General features: G+C 45.6%; 2 protein-coding genes across 4 annotated transcripts in view; one reads left to right on the top strand and one right to left on the bottom strand.

The window, feature by feature from the left end:
• Positions 1-11873, bottom strand: part of LOC137542420 (uncharacterized) — a 37112-nt gene extending 25239 nt beyond the window's left edge. The window contains exons 1-3 of the mRNA XM_068264315.1: positions 11776-11873; positions 9402-9501; positions 1085-1317 (exon numbers count right to left, since the gene is read on the bottom strand). Of these exons, the coding sequence (XP_068120416.1) occupies positions 1085-1317; positions 9402-9477 (309 nt within the window). The 5' untranslated portion in view covers positions 9478-9501; positions 11776-11873. The remainder of the gene's footprint in view (positions 1-1084; positions 1318-9401; positions 9502-11775) is intronic.
• Positions 11874-12025: 152 nt separating this feature from the next.
• Positions 12026-15628, top strand: part of PGAP2 (post-GPI attachment to proteins 2) — a 17058-nt gene continuing 13455 nt past the window's right edge. For 2 of the 3 annotated variants that reach the window (XM_068266504.1, XM_068266506.1), the window contains exon 1: positions 12026-12175. In XM_068266504.1, coding sequence (XP_068122605.1) covers positions 12174-12175 — 2 coding nt within the window. In that variant the 5' untranslated portion in view covers positions 12026-12173. Of the gene's footprint in view, positions 12176-15601 lie in introns of those variants that run through there. The other variant, XM_068266505.1, reaches the window with a different exon arrangement.

Here is a 15628-nt window from a genome sequence, read left to right on the forward strand (position 1 = left end):
AACCTTAGAGTGAGTTTGCCAACTGTCAACATGATGACGGCGATCTCGCCAGAGGGATGCAGAGCCTCTGAAGACAGGAAGGAGAAGGGCTGTCGGTGTCTGGATTCTGGGGGAAAGGAGTTAAAACGTGCACTGCACTCTGCATAGAGTCTCTGACAGCTACCCCGAGCCTGACTCGGGGACACCAACAGGGAGGTTAACAGATTTGCATGAGATTATGGCTATGAGCTATACGTAAAATATGCGATCCTGCTAAGTGTGCTCAGGCTTAGCAATAGGCATGCAAGTTCCCAACAGGCACTAATTTGCTAGTCTATATAACAAATTTCTTACGGCGTGCAGTAAAGTGCAACAGGCTCTAAGAATTGTTTCTCCCGTACGCAAAAAAGCGCATTCAATGTGAACTGGCCCATCGATTCCCATGAGCTGTCAGATGTAATATGCTTCTGTGTGCATAAAACCCATTTAGTGGAAACAAGGCCTTACCTGCTGATTATCGTAGTGCAATGGGGTGTGGTCACCTCCCAGACACCTGTCACTTATATCAGAGCTATGGCTGTCATTGAAGCACACCTGAAGTGAGACGGGTGTGGAGGCTGCCATGTGTATTTACTTTTAAACAATGCACATTGCCTGGCAGCCCTGCTGATCCTCTGCCTCTAATACTTTTAGCCCCTGAACAAGCATGCAGCAGATCAGGTGCTCTGACTGAAGTGTGGCTGGATTAGCTGCATGCTTGTTTCAGGCGTGTGATTCAGACACTACTGCAGCCAGAGAAATCAGCAAGACTGACAGGCAACTGGTATTGTTTAAAAGGAAATCAGTACGGCAGCCTCCCTATCACTCTCACTTCAGCTGTAAGTGGTTTGATGCTCAATACAGCACTATGCAGGTAACCACAGGAAGTCTTATAGACACAAAAACAAACTTCCCGTTTTGGGGGCACAGAAAAAAGTTGTGGCACATGGGGTGTGACCTAACGACTGCGGTTCTGCACATGTGACCGTATATGGATTGTAGCCTTGAGTCCGCCAGGAGAAAAGCGCAATATAAATGTTCTCTGTCTGTATGTATGTCTCCTCACCTCATTCCGCCATTCTCGGAGACAGGGGAAGGCGTTCTGATTGCGCAGATCCTCCATCACTTCCTGCACTGCCCGGGTCCTCTCCTGAGGGGACCGCAGACCATCGTTCAGCTCCAGCCGGCCGGAGGCTTCTCCACGAAGAGCGAAGACATCAGACTTCTGGGAGAGGAGCTGGGCCACCGACTGCCGCACCCAGCCTACCCGCTGTCCCTGGACGCAGAACGGCAGACAGCCTGCAACACAGACACAGCACACTGCAAGATTACACCTCATGTACTGCTGTCCCTGGACGCAGAACGGCAGACACCCTGCAATACACACACACACCACACTGCAAGATTACACCTCATGTACCCGCTGTCCCTGGACACAGAACGGCAGACAGCCTGCACAACACACACACACCACACTGCAAGATTACACCTCATGTACCCGCTGTCCCTGGACGCAGAACGGCAGACAGCCTGCAATACACCCCACACTGCAAGATTACACCTCATGTACCCGCTGTCCCTGGACGCAGAACGGCAGACACCCTGCAATACAGACACCACACTGCAAGATTACACCTCATGTACCCGCTGTCCCTGGACACAGAATGGCAGACAGCCTGCAATACACACACACACACCACAAGATTACACCTCATGTACCTGCTGTCCCTGGACGCAGAACGGCAGACAGCCTGCAATACACACACCACAAGATTACACCTCATGTACCCGCTGTCCCTGGACAAAGAACGGCAGACACCCTGCAATACAGAACGCCACACTGCAAGATTACTCCTCATGTACCCGCTGTACCTGGACACAGAACGGCAGACAGCCTGCACAACACACACACCACAAGATTACACCTCATGTACCCGCTGTCCCTGGACACAGAACGGCAGACAGCCTGCAATACACCCCACACTGCAAGATTACACCTCATGTACCCGCTGTCCCTGGACACAAAACGGCAGACATCCTGCAATACAGAACACCACACTGCAAGATTACTCCTCATGTACCCGCTGTACCTGGACACAGAACGGCAGACAGCCTGCAATACACACACCACAAGATTACTCCTCATGTACCCGCTGTACCTGGACACAGAACGGCAGACAGCCTGCAATACACACACCACAAGATTACACCTCATGTACCCGCTGTTCCTGGACACAGAACGGCAGACATCCTGCAATACACACACCACATTGCAGCATGCTCCAAGATTATACCTCGTTTATTAAAGGTCTAACAATAGTTAAACGGCAGTATAGTAAAACAACACAAGATGTCACTGTGTGTAAAACATGATGGTCATCTTTAAGGAGTTGTTGTTTCCTGTATTCACTCTGTATTCTCTCTGTTCTATGTATATCTCTGCATGTTTTCCTGCAGTAAAGAGTTCTAACTTGTTATACTGAATTCCTATCTGCACATACAGAACACTCTGCTCCAACATAATGTACCAAGGAATCCATACAACTGTCACTAGGGATTATTCTGTGGGGCAGTGATTGATCAACGAAGTGGGACTTAGCTCTGCAGGTCAATTGTCACCAGAAACAATCACTAAGGCCCTGCCCCACATAACATGTGTGTATTTTCCTAATTTTGAAAATTCGTGTTCACATCTAATACGAGTAATGGCATCATATTTGGCATGCGTTTCTTATGCAAATTTTCGCATTCAAATTTTATACAGAAAAAAAACTGGCCTCCATGTATGAATTTTTTTATAATGGTCATGCGAATTGCATACAATGCAAGTCAATGATAATGGGAATCTCCGAATTCCAAATGCAAAAATTCAAATGTAAAGTTAATTACATACAAATGAATGGTATGAAGCCCACCGCTTAGATGCAATTTGAATAGATTGTCCAGATAAGCCCTCTGAGACTAAAGCTACATACACACGTGTGATAACCGTCGTCGGAAATGGCCGATAACGACTATTTCAGCTGGCGGTCACTATGTGTGTACAGTGGCCGCCGATCAATATTGCTCGGGAATCGTTGAAGATCCATCCTGTCGGATTTTTAATGACCCCGATACCAGAGCATGACCGTTCACACTTTTTACTAGCCCGTCGACCGATTGAAGCCACTCTGTCGTCCGTCGATCGTCATCAGACAGAGGCGCTGAGCTTTGCAGACCTATTTGAGTTTTATGCTCCATTTCTATTACCTGATGAAGCAGGAGATGCCTGCGAAACGCGTTGCACTTGCACTTTATGGAGTATATAAATACATTTTTGTTGTTTTGAATATACACAACACTCGCGTGTGTCTGCTTGGGGGAGGTAAGTCCACCTCTACCTCTTCTTATGTTAAATGTTTTAGAATATTTTATCCTTTTTTGCGCCTCTGTCTGTTTATACAGTTCCTGAGTCCACCCTTGGTAAAGGGGTGTTGCCTCTTATTTCCTATCTACAGAGAGCGACTTCTTAATCCTGAGTGGGGACGGGACAATCTCCCCACCTGCTGATATAGTGGTTACCTGCACAGTAACCCATGTTTGTGAGTATAAATAGATACTTACTTGTCATATCCACATACCAGTACATACTACACTATATTGGGCTCTCGGTGTCTCCATTCTGTGCTCCGCTCCCCTCCATAGCAACAGAATACATGTTAGCCTCAAGGCTAGAGATGTGTCTGTACTGCATCATTCCACAAATTGTCACCCAAGGGATCGCTTCTCAATCCCCAATGGGCGACAATTGGCGCATGTGTGTACACAGCTTAAAGGCTACCAGAGCTTAAAAACATTGGAGAAACGGGGGGAGAAGGCATGTACTACCGCCTGTCCTTTTGCCAACCGCACCCCCCCTTTCTCCTCTCTGCCCCCCCCCCTCCCGGTAGCTGACCTTAAAGCCTCCCGGGTGCCTCCTCCAGTCAGCTGGGGCGGGACTTACAGCACAGGTGTGGGCCAGGCTGCGCGCGTCCTTCAGCACAGTAAGTCCCGACCCGGCTGACTGGAAGAGGGTCCCGGGGGGGCTTTTAGGTAAGCTATGGGGGGCAGAGAGGAGGACAGGTAGTAGTATATGCCTGCTTAGCCCGTTTCTCCAATGTTTTTGAGCTCTGGTGTCCTTCAAAGGACCACTAACACGAAAAAAGCAGGCAGTTCAAATCTGACAGAACTGACAGGTTTTGGGCCAGTCCATCTCCTCATGGGGGATTCTCAGGGTTTTCTTTGTTTTCAACATCATTTCCTGAACAGCAGTTGCTAGGTCTAACTGACAAAATAGCGTGCAAGTTATTAGGGAGGCTGGCTGGTATCTTACTATATTGGCAGTTAAACTGCTGTTTAATATTCTCAGTGCCTGTCTGATGACAGACAGAGCACGCTGGCACTGAGCCATACCTGTGCCCACTTATCGTGATATTATTTGTGTGCCACACAATTAGTCTGTCAGTGTGAAGCTGGCATAACCCTTACAGGACCACTCTGGACATTTAAAAGCAGCCCTTTATTCCTCAAAAGTAGGAATGTACTGTGATATCTGCCCTTTAGGGATTAAAAAACCTGACTCTGCGTCAACTCCGTAATCTTTGGTGGGACATTTGCCATGGATCCCCCTCCGCCATGGATCCCCCTCCGGCATGGATCCCCCTCCGGCATGGATCCCCCTCCGCCATGGATCCCCCTCCGGCATGGATCCCCCTCCGGCATGAGAGCCTTTGAAACAAGTTTTCCATCACATTTTGTGGCCAGAAACAGTCTTTGTAGGTTTCTAAATTCGCCTGCCCATTGAGGCCTATGGAGATTCGCTGGATTCGCCTGTTTGGGAACATTTGCGGAAGTTTGCGTTTGTCAATGGAAAATTTGGTGTTCACCACATCTCTAGTTACCGGAATCTCCTCGTGGACTTTCTTGCTGGCTCACCTTAACCAAACTAGCACCAAAATGTAGAAATTATAAGCCGGCTTCACACTTTTTCATGTGTTTTTTTTTCTGCAAAAATTTTCATTGAAAAATTACAACTGATGTAGGTCAGTCGGCTTCTCTACATCTGATTTTTTTTTTTTTTATGTGGGATAATAAAAAAATTAAAACAGAAAGTAGAACCTGCTGCATAATTGTGCACATTCGGTGCATTTTTTCATTGACAATCATTAGGTAGCATGCATTAGCCTCCATTCACAATGAGTTACTGCATTTGGTAACCACATGTCAGAAAATGACAGACTCAAGTATGACCGTGTCCACATTGAGGCAGGGAACACACTGAGCAGAAACGCTAGCTTTGCATAAAACACAGCTTTAACGCGTATGATGTTAAGTCAATGGGACGCAAGAAAATACGCATGTGTATGCATTTTTTAACCATTTAAGCTTCCTGGACGTAGCCGCTACGTCCAGGTGGCCATGTGCACTCCCGCGGCCGATCGCACAAGTCCACACGCGCTCCCGGCCGCGGATCGTTAGCCCAGGAATCAATCAATCGGGCCATGGTGCCCGATGATTAATTCTTCTCCCCTGAAGAAAAAGCGACGGCTTCTCTCGGATCCCCTACGTCCCTCTAAGCGTACATGTTACGATTAGAGTGACGTCATGTAAACAAACTCATGGCTGCCATCTTGTGGCCAAAAAGTAAAACTTCAATCTAAAAAAAAAAAAAAAATAAAAAAAAAATCAACACATATTTACCTAAAAAAATTACTATTTACATCCCACCCTCCCAAAAATACACAAATAAAATGTTTGATTAAAAAAAAAAAACCATTACAATAAAAAAACAAAAAACACGTAAATATTTACCTAAGGTTCTAAACTTTTTAACCACTTCACCACTGAGGGGTTTTACCCCCTGAGCACCAGAGTAATTTTCACCTTTCAGCGCTCCTTCCATTCATTCGTCTATAACTTTATCATTACTTATCGCAATGAAATTAATTATATCTTGTTTTTTCCGCCACCAATTAGGCTTTCTTTAGGTGGGACATTATGCCAAGAATTATTTTTTTCTAAATGTGTTTTAATGGGAAAATAGGAAAAATGTGGGGAAAAAAATAATTATTTTTCAGTTTTCGGCCATTATAGTTTATAAATAATGCATGCTACTGTAATTAAAACCCATAAAATGTATTTGCCCTTTTGTCCCGGTTATAAAACCATTTAAATTAAGTCCCTATCACAATGTTTGGCGCCAATATTTTATTTGGAAATAAAGGTGCATTTTTTTCATTTTTGCGTCCATCCCTAATTACAAGCCCATAGTTTATAAAGTAACAGTAATATACCCTCTTGACATAAATATTTAAAAAGTTCAGTCCCTAAGGTAACTATTTATGTATTTTTTTTAATTGTAAATTTTTTAATTTTTTTTTAATTACAAAAAAAAAAAAATGGGGAGTGTGGGAGGTAATGAGTTAATTTTATGTGTAAAAGTCATTTATTTGTATGTGAAAAATGTGTAGGGTGTAGTTTACTATTTGGCCACAAGATGGCCACAGTAACTTTTTGTTTTAATGCGACCTCCAAGCGTCCTTCCGGAAGCTTGGAGGAAGTATAAGGAGGCTGGACACGTGAGTTTTTTCTCACAATGATCGCGCTGCCCATCGGAGAGCAGCGGATCATTGCGGGGCTTAGATCAACGAACGGGAATGGATTTTCCCGTTCATTGATCTCTGGGCGAGCGGGCGGCGGCGTGTTTACTAGCGGCGGGCGGCGTGTTTACGAGCGGGAGCGCGGACAGCGTCGGGAACGCGGAAAGTACGTATTTCTCCGTCCCTGGTTGTTAAAGGATGGAAAAAGGGGCGGAGAAATACGTACGCGCGGGGGTAAAGTGGTTAAATATCAATTTAAAGATGAAATATTTCTATTTTTTTTTAATTATAAGCTTGTAAATAGTGATGGATGCAAAACTGAAAAAATGCACTTTTATTTCCAAATAAAATATTGTCGCCATACATTGTCATAGGGACATCATTTTAACGGTGTAATAACCAGGACAAATGGGCAAATACAATACGTGGGTTTTAATTATGGAGGCATGTATTATTTTAAAAATATAATGGCTGAAAACTGAGAAATATGCACATAATGAAAGTCAATGGTTGCATTTTGTATGCGTTTTTGTAAAAAAAACCTGTTTTCTGATGTATTTCCGCTTCCTGTTGACTTCCTAGTGATTTGCATAAAACGCATGAAAAAGACATACAAAACGCATGAAAAAGACATACAAAACGCATGGAAAATGCATGTGTGGGAAGAAAATGCAAACACACAGAAAACCCGCGAAAAATGTTAAAAAAAAAAATGCACAAATGCACATGACAGAAAATGAAAGCTTTCACGCACTGCCAAGTATGCACCCAGCTTCACAATGTTTTCCACCTGAAATTACCATCTGCAGAAAATGTGCAGTAAAAAAGTAATAAAAGTGCGGTAACATGCCAGAGAAATTTTATTTTAACCACTTAAGGACCGCAGCTGTTTTGTATGATCTGTGCTGCGTGGGCTCTTCAGCCCCCAGCACAGATCGTGTGGCAGGCAGGGCGATCAGACTTCCCCCCTTTTTTCCCCACTAGGGGGATGTCCTGCTGGGGGGGGGGTCTGATCGCCGCCGCTGCCTTGTGCCTAGCGGGGGGCTCCTCAAAGCCCCTCTCCGCAGCGCTATTCCCCCCTCCCTCTCCTTCCCCCCCCCTCTCCTCCTCACTATGGGTGGCACAGGACAGCGATCCGTCCTGTACCGCCTCTGATAGGCTTCAGCCTATCAGACGGCGGCGATCCCCGGGCCAATCAGAGGCCGGGGATCGCCGATCTCTTTTACGGCGCTGCTGTGACAGCAGCGCCGTGCGACGTAAACACCAGGGATTTCTTCCCCGGGTATTTACATTTCGCCTGCCAGCCGCGATTGGAGGCTTGCAGGCTGTTCACGGAGACTCCCTCCGTGAACTGACAGGAAGCGGACGCTCGTTTCCATGGAAATACAACTGCGACACAATTTCGGCAAAAAAAAAAAAAATGAAATTCATAATGAAAACAGGGTGCTTTGAGTCATTGTAAATGACCAATGTATTATTATTTTTTTTTGCATCACCTGTAAGTACCTGGTGCTATTTTTCGCTTCACATCCAATTCTAGAGCCTTTTGAGCTGTGTTTGCGAGACTTATTTCCAAAGAAAACAATTTTTTGTGCACATATTCCACATTTTAAACGGACCTTTAATGACTTCTTTCACTATTACCACCATGTTACCGCACTATTTTACCGAACTAACTAACGCTCGGAAATTTTTTTGTGAATGTGGGGGAAAAAAATGCTGTTGGTAATTTTTCATTACAAATTCCTTTACCGCACATGTATGTGAATGGAGGCCAAAGTTTGAGAAATCGCATGTGGGAAAAGGTGCGATTTTTGCACACTGATGAGTGTGAAGCCTCCCAGGATCTGGAGGTGTGAGGTGTGTCCGCTGGCCTTCATGGGAGTGGAGGTCCCTCTGTATATAGCTCTTTGTCTACAGAGCATGTTGTGTCATGGAAACCTCATACAATAAACAAATGTCCTTCAGATTATTTGAATCATGGTTTGAATAAGAAAAATAAGCTGCATAAGCCATAAAGACGCACCCTGCAAAGTATGTAAAGATAGATAGTGTGAGTGTGTGTGCAAGGCAGAGCACGGTTATGTTAGGCATATACTACACGATTTGTGGTAGATCTAGTAAACGATCAATGTCTTGCAGATGACGACTGTTAATCTGATGCCCCACTTTGCACCATTAGATTTTAGTCAAGGTTTCAGCAGACATCTGGTCTGATATTGATCTGAAAACAGTGCAGTACAATGCAATGCAGAGCTACCCCCGAGTACAGATCAGGCAAAGAACTGGCATGTGTGATCAATAGTATACCGATACCAGAACTCTCAAGTAACTGACACCTATGGGGGGGCATGCCTCTCTCCAACGAATGCAGAGAGCAGCAGAAAACACATTCCAGAGCTCTGGGCACCAGTCTTCTTCACTCTTCCAGCTGCGCTGCTGCATCCTCTGTACAGCTCCCAATGCATGTCATGTGACCAAATCCAGGTCAGGTGACAAGCCAGGAGCCGTACGGAGGATGCAGCAGAGCAGCTGGAAGAAGTGAAGAGAACTCTGGTGTTTCCTGCTGCTCTGCATTAGTGGGAGAGATGGCTCTGTCAGGCGGAGGATGTTAGGCAGAGGCCACGGCTGCCTATACTTTGCACCTAGTTTCCCTCTATGATCTTGTGCTATCTGTCATCCCTTTTTTTATCATTGTCTGTTTCCCTATTTATTGTCCAGCGCTGTGTAATTGGCACTTTATGAATACAGTAATAATAATAATACCTCCTCTCTGAAGATTATTCAGCCGATGTAAGAGTTCAAGCATCCGCTCTGACCAGGTCGTAGCCGCCATCATCATCCCCGGAGGCAAAGTCCTCTCCACCTGCAAATACAACACAGCCTGATCCAGTGCGGAATCCTGAGGACAGGAAACAGCCCATTCCCTACAGATAGAGGAATGTCACCAGGGGGGGGTGCAGAGATTGGGGCGATATATATCCAAGATATCCACGACTATCTATGTGGACAGAGGAACCAAGTCATGGATAGAGATTGGATAACATGACTTTAGGTGAACTGTTTGTTGTAGTAGCCATAGGGTTTTGCACCGTTAGCCATCAGTAAGGCCTGGAAGCCACTACAAATCGCAATCGCTAGCGTTTTTAATTAGCATTTTCTGGCGATTTTGGTATCGCATTCAAAAAAAGTGTAAGCTTTTTTGCCAGCGATTTTGTAGCGATTTGCGATTAGCGTTTTTAATTCTGATTGGTCCTTTCAATAATTTAATTTTTTATTTTAGTGTGAAGTAATTTAAAAATGCTAGCAAATCGCTCTGTGTAGCGATTCATGAGCGATTACACCAGCATCTATATACTATGCATTGCAGAAACGCAAACGCCACCAAAATGCTGCATGTGCTGGGTTTGCGATTTTGGTGATCGCAATCGCTCCAGTGGGATTTGGCCCATCCGTTAACATTAGCTGAGCGTTTAGGGAAATCGCTAGCGTTTTGAATGGCTTCCTAAATGCTCAAAAGAAATCGCTCTAGTGGATCCCAGGCCTCAAAGCAAGACGTTAATTAATAAATAAATAAATGGTATCATTCTGATTCAAAACTTCTTGCTGTTTGTCGTACAGGAACTGGAAATGGCAGGAAATCAAGTAGAACTTTGCACAGGACAGCTGATTAAAGGGAGGCTCTGCTTCCGCTGAGAAACAAGGCCCTTCTTCTGTTTGGCCGTGGACACAGCAGGGTTTAATGACTTATTTGTCAAGCAGTTCTGCTGCTCGCTGGGGGCCACAAGGACCCTTTGGCTGCAAATACTGTACATGTAGCTGAATCTCACGTTTGCAAGGCAGCGGCATTAACTGGCGGCCAAATAAAGTCTTGTGTCAGTTCTGAGCATGGCAACTGTAAGTATGTAAAACAGTATTTCTTACAGAATTCCTAACAGGAACTGTGATATGGGAGTGTCCACGTTTGCCACCAATCCATAGGTTAGTACAGGTGTAGAAAATGAGCAACAAGGACACCTCCTCTGCACAGCTAAATAACTCTTGCAGCAAGACGGGGATTTTCAGGGCAGTGTCCGGTAGCCAGATGCAGCTCCCCTCTCCCGCCCATTATTGGTAGCCAGAGGATTCTGCTATGAACTCCCCCTTCCAGGCCCCACTATGCACACTGCCTGTGTATTATTTAGATTAGGGCAGCTTCTCTCTTCTCTTTTACAAGCTGGATAAATCGTCCTCTGAGCTAACTGGGCTTTCACATACTGAGGAATTACAGACAAGGGCAAAGCTGTTTGCAGGAAGAAAAGAGCAGCCTGAAACTTCAGTGCATGAGAACAGGGGGAAAGAAACACACACATGATCTCTTGATATTCAAAAGGAAGGGTGTATACAGCCTGCTTGTGTATGAATGTATTTTCTATGTGTGGACATACTGTACATCAACCTACTTCCTGTTTTGGTGGCCATTTTGTTTGTTTATAAACAAACTTTTTAAAACTGTTTTTAACCACTTTTAATGTGGCGAGGAGCGGCGAAATTGTGACAGAGGGTAATAGGAGACGTCCCCTAACGCACTGGTATGTTTACTTTTGTGCGATTTTAACAATACAGATTCTCTTTAAAGGATGGGTTAAAGTTTAGAGTCAAACACATTTTTTAGTAGAGAAATATATATATATTTACATACAAAGAGGGACAAAGTCCTGAAAGAGGGACAAATGAGGACAGAGGGACAGTTTGGGAGTTATGCCAGAGACTTCAGGCTGGCAAAGAAGCTCAGTTTTAGCTTCACTTTTGTGCAAGTAGTTGGCTGTCAGCTGACAGGAGGTCACATCATTTGACATTAGAGTTCTGCAGAGCATTTCCATGTGCTCACAGACAATTATTATAATGAAACTGCTCTTTTACTTCTCGGCTTCTAGACCCTGCTGAGGGGGACTTCAGGGCACATGTACCCGGCCTGGGGGGGGCTACATAAGGGGGGAGGGGGGGTCACCAGACAAGAGAGGAGACAGGTCCTCTTTTCCAGGTCTCCCTCTGCACACACTCTGGTGTTTACCAATACGTAACCCGCTCTATACAGTATAGTATATTATAGTAGCAGTGTGTATAGAGTGTAGTAGTTATAGAATAGTTTTTTTCTTGCCTCCTGTTCAGAATGCCGCCATTTTCTCGGAGATCATTTTCAGCCGCAGACTGACAGCTCGCAGGCAGCTCTCCCATTGGTGGAGCGGTGTCACGGGACGCGCCTGAGTAACGTCAGTGACGTGTCCGGCGGCCATGTTGGTACACCCAAAAGCGGTGACGTAGACAGCGGAGTGCAGGACAGTCAGCTTTGACAGGCAGTCACCCGGGGACACGTGACGGTGATTGGCTGAGGTGCTGTGCGGGGGGAGGAGTCCGGGGTGCATTATACTGGGTGTGGCAAGATGGCGCCAGAGTGCAACTTCCATCCATAATACCAGCTGCATTACCAGAGCCAGAGCCCTGCGGGAGCCCAGCACAAGCCAAGCGTAAGCCACTCACCCTGCGGGGCACCAGGAGATGTGAGTCTTCCCAGCTATATACCTGACTATGCCAGGGGGCGGGGACTAAAGGAGCACTCCACCTGTTGGACAGTGGGGGAGGGGAGTACAGGTGTGCATATCACAGTCTATGTCTTACTATCCATTCCCCCCTCCACACACACTGTATTTTCTCTCCAATAAACCCAGAAAACACACACACACACACACACACACACACACACTCATATACAAACACACGTATTAATATACCGCATTCACACACAAACACAAAGACACACACACTGTACACACACACACACACACACACACACACACACACACACACACACACACACACACACACACACACACAGACTGTATACACACACACACACAGACTATACACACACACACACACACTGTACACACACACACACACTGTACACACACACACACTGTACACACACACACTGTACACACACACACACACTGTACACACACACACACACACACTGTACACACACACACACTCATATACAAAACACACATACACACACATTCATATACAAACACACGTATTAATATACCGCATTCACACACACACAGACACACACACAGACACACACACACACTGTACACACACACTGTACACACACACACACACACAGACTGTATACACACACACACACACTGTACACACAATACACACACACACACACTGTACACACACACACACACACACACACACTGTACACACACACACACACACTGTATACACACACACACACACACACACACACACTGTATACACACACACACACACACACACACTGCACACACACACACACACACACACACACACACACTGTACACACACACTGTACACACACACACACACACATATATATACATATATACACACACACACATACATATATACACACACACACACACACATATACATATATACACACACACACACACACACTGTAGACACACTGCATACTGTATGCACACTGTGTACACACACACACACACACTGTACACACACACTGTATACACACACACTCACACACACACACACACACACTGTAGACACACTGCACACTGTACACACACACTGCACACTGTACACACACTGCACACTGTACACACACACTGCACACTGTACACACACACTGTACACACACACTGTGTACACACACACACACACACACACACTGTAGACACACTGCACACTGTACACACACACACACGTACACACACACACACACACACACACACACACACACACACACTGTACACACACACTGCACACTGTACACACACACTGCACACTGTACACACACACACTGCACACTGTACACACACACTGTACACACACACTGTGTACACACACACTGTACACACACACTGTAGACACACTGCACACTGTACACACACACGTACACACACACACACACTGTACACACACACACACACACACACTGTACACACACACACACACACTGTACACACACACTGTATACACACACACACACACACACACTACACACACACACACACACACACACACACACTGTAGACACACTGCATACTGTATGCACACTGTGTACACACACACACTGTACACACACACACACACACACTGTATACACACACTCACACACACACACACACACACACACACACACACACACTGTAGACACACTGCACACACACACTGTACACACACACTGCACACTGTACACACACACTGCACACTGTACACACACACTGTACACATACACACACACACACACACACACACACACACACTGTACACACACACACACTGTACACACACACTGTACACACACACTGCACACTGTACGCACACACTGTACACACACACTGTAGACACGCTGCACACTGTACACACACACTGCACACTGCACACACACTGCACACTGTACACACACACTGCACACTGTACACACACACTGTACACACACACTGTAGACACGCTGCACACTGTACACACACACTGCACACACACGCACTGCACACTGTACACACACACTGTACACACACACTGTAGACACACTGCACACTGTACACACACACTGTACACACACACTGTAGACACACTGCACACTGTACACACACACTGCACACTGTACACACTTTGTACACACACACACACTGTACACGCGCACACACTGTACAAGCACAAACATACATACTGTATACACGTCCCACTGTGAACCCAGCCTCAAATATTAATGTAAAGGAAAAGTTGTAATGAGAAAAAAGAATTACTTCTTCTGCTTATGAATTCTTTATGCTATGCCTGACTATAGTGGGGGCACAAATAGGGGTGGAGCAGGGGCGTGTCTTAAAGGGAAGCAGAGGTGAGAGCGATATGGAGGCTGACATATTTATTTTCTTTTAAACAATACCAGTTGCCTGGCAGTCATCCTGATCTCTAATACTTTTAGCCATAGACCCTGAACAAGCATGCAGATCAGGTGCTCTGACTCCGGTGTTACTGAATTTGCCATATGCTTGTTCCAGGTTTTTGACCCAGATATTACATATGCCAGAAGATCAGGGCTGCCAGGCAGCTGGTATTGTTTACAAGGAAATAATTATGGCAGCTTCCACATCCTTCTCACCTCAGGTTCCCTTTAAAGATGTCCCTCTTTATTAAAGTGGACCTGAACTCTTGCACAGGACAGAAGTGAAACATAGAGAAATGCACCCTGTATGTATTTAGAGAGTTTATCCTGTCTAATTCCCCTCATCTGTCGCTAATCGCCACTGTAATTAGATCTCTCAGCTGTGTCTGCTCAGGAATCTTCTCTGCCACGGCAGAGCAGCTAATTTTGTAAACACAGGGTGTAAAGCCTATATCTGCTTCCATGGAAGCAGAAAGTAGACACACTGCTGATTTATAGCAAGATTTGTGTCAGCCGTAACAAATACATGTTTTTCTGTAAAGTTTTTTATGCTGTTGCTTATCTTTTAGAGCATAGAGGAAGTTGAGTTCAGGTCCACTTTACCTTGGGAGGTATGTATTGGGACGTAATGAGAACCTTTCTGAAGATAAGCCTTCACGTTCCAGCCTGACCACATAGAAAGCACTGCTGTTCTATTTTCTCAACTAGGTGCCATTTAATGCCTTTATTACATCACTGAGGATGTTTTGCGCCCCACATGCGCTGTGGGTGTATTTCGCTGTCCTGGGGCTGCAGTGGAGAGCAGTCGGTGGAATGAGGTGGGGCTGCCCTGGTGGTAGAACCTGTCGGGGCACTTATTCCACACTGATCAGACCACATAGCACAGAGGAGGGCGGGGCTGTGACGCAGCACTCACCGGCTGACCACACCCATCTGGTACTCCATAGCCACAAGACAAACGTGCCACCTGACTGCAGACACACACACACACACACTCACTCTCTCGCTCTCTCCCTCTCCCTCTCTCTCTTATACATAGACGTGTCCAGCA

Source organism: Hyperolius riggenbachi, chromosome 2, assembly GCF_040937935.1.
Source record: "Hyperolius riggenbachi isolate aHypRig1 chromosome 2, aHypRig1.pri, whole genome shotgun sequence".
NCBI lineage: Eukaryota > Metazoa > Chordata > Amphibia > Anura > Hyperoliidae > Hyperolius > Hyperolius riggenbachi.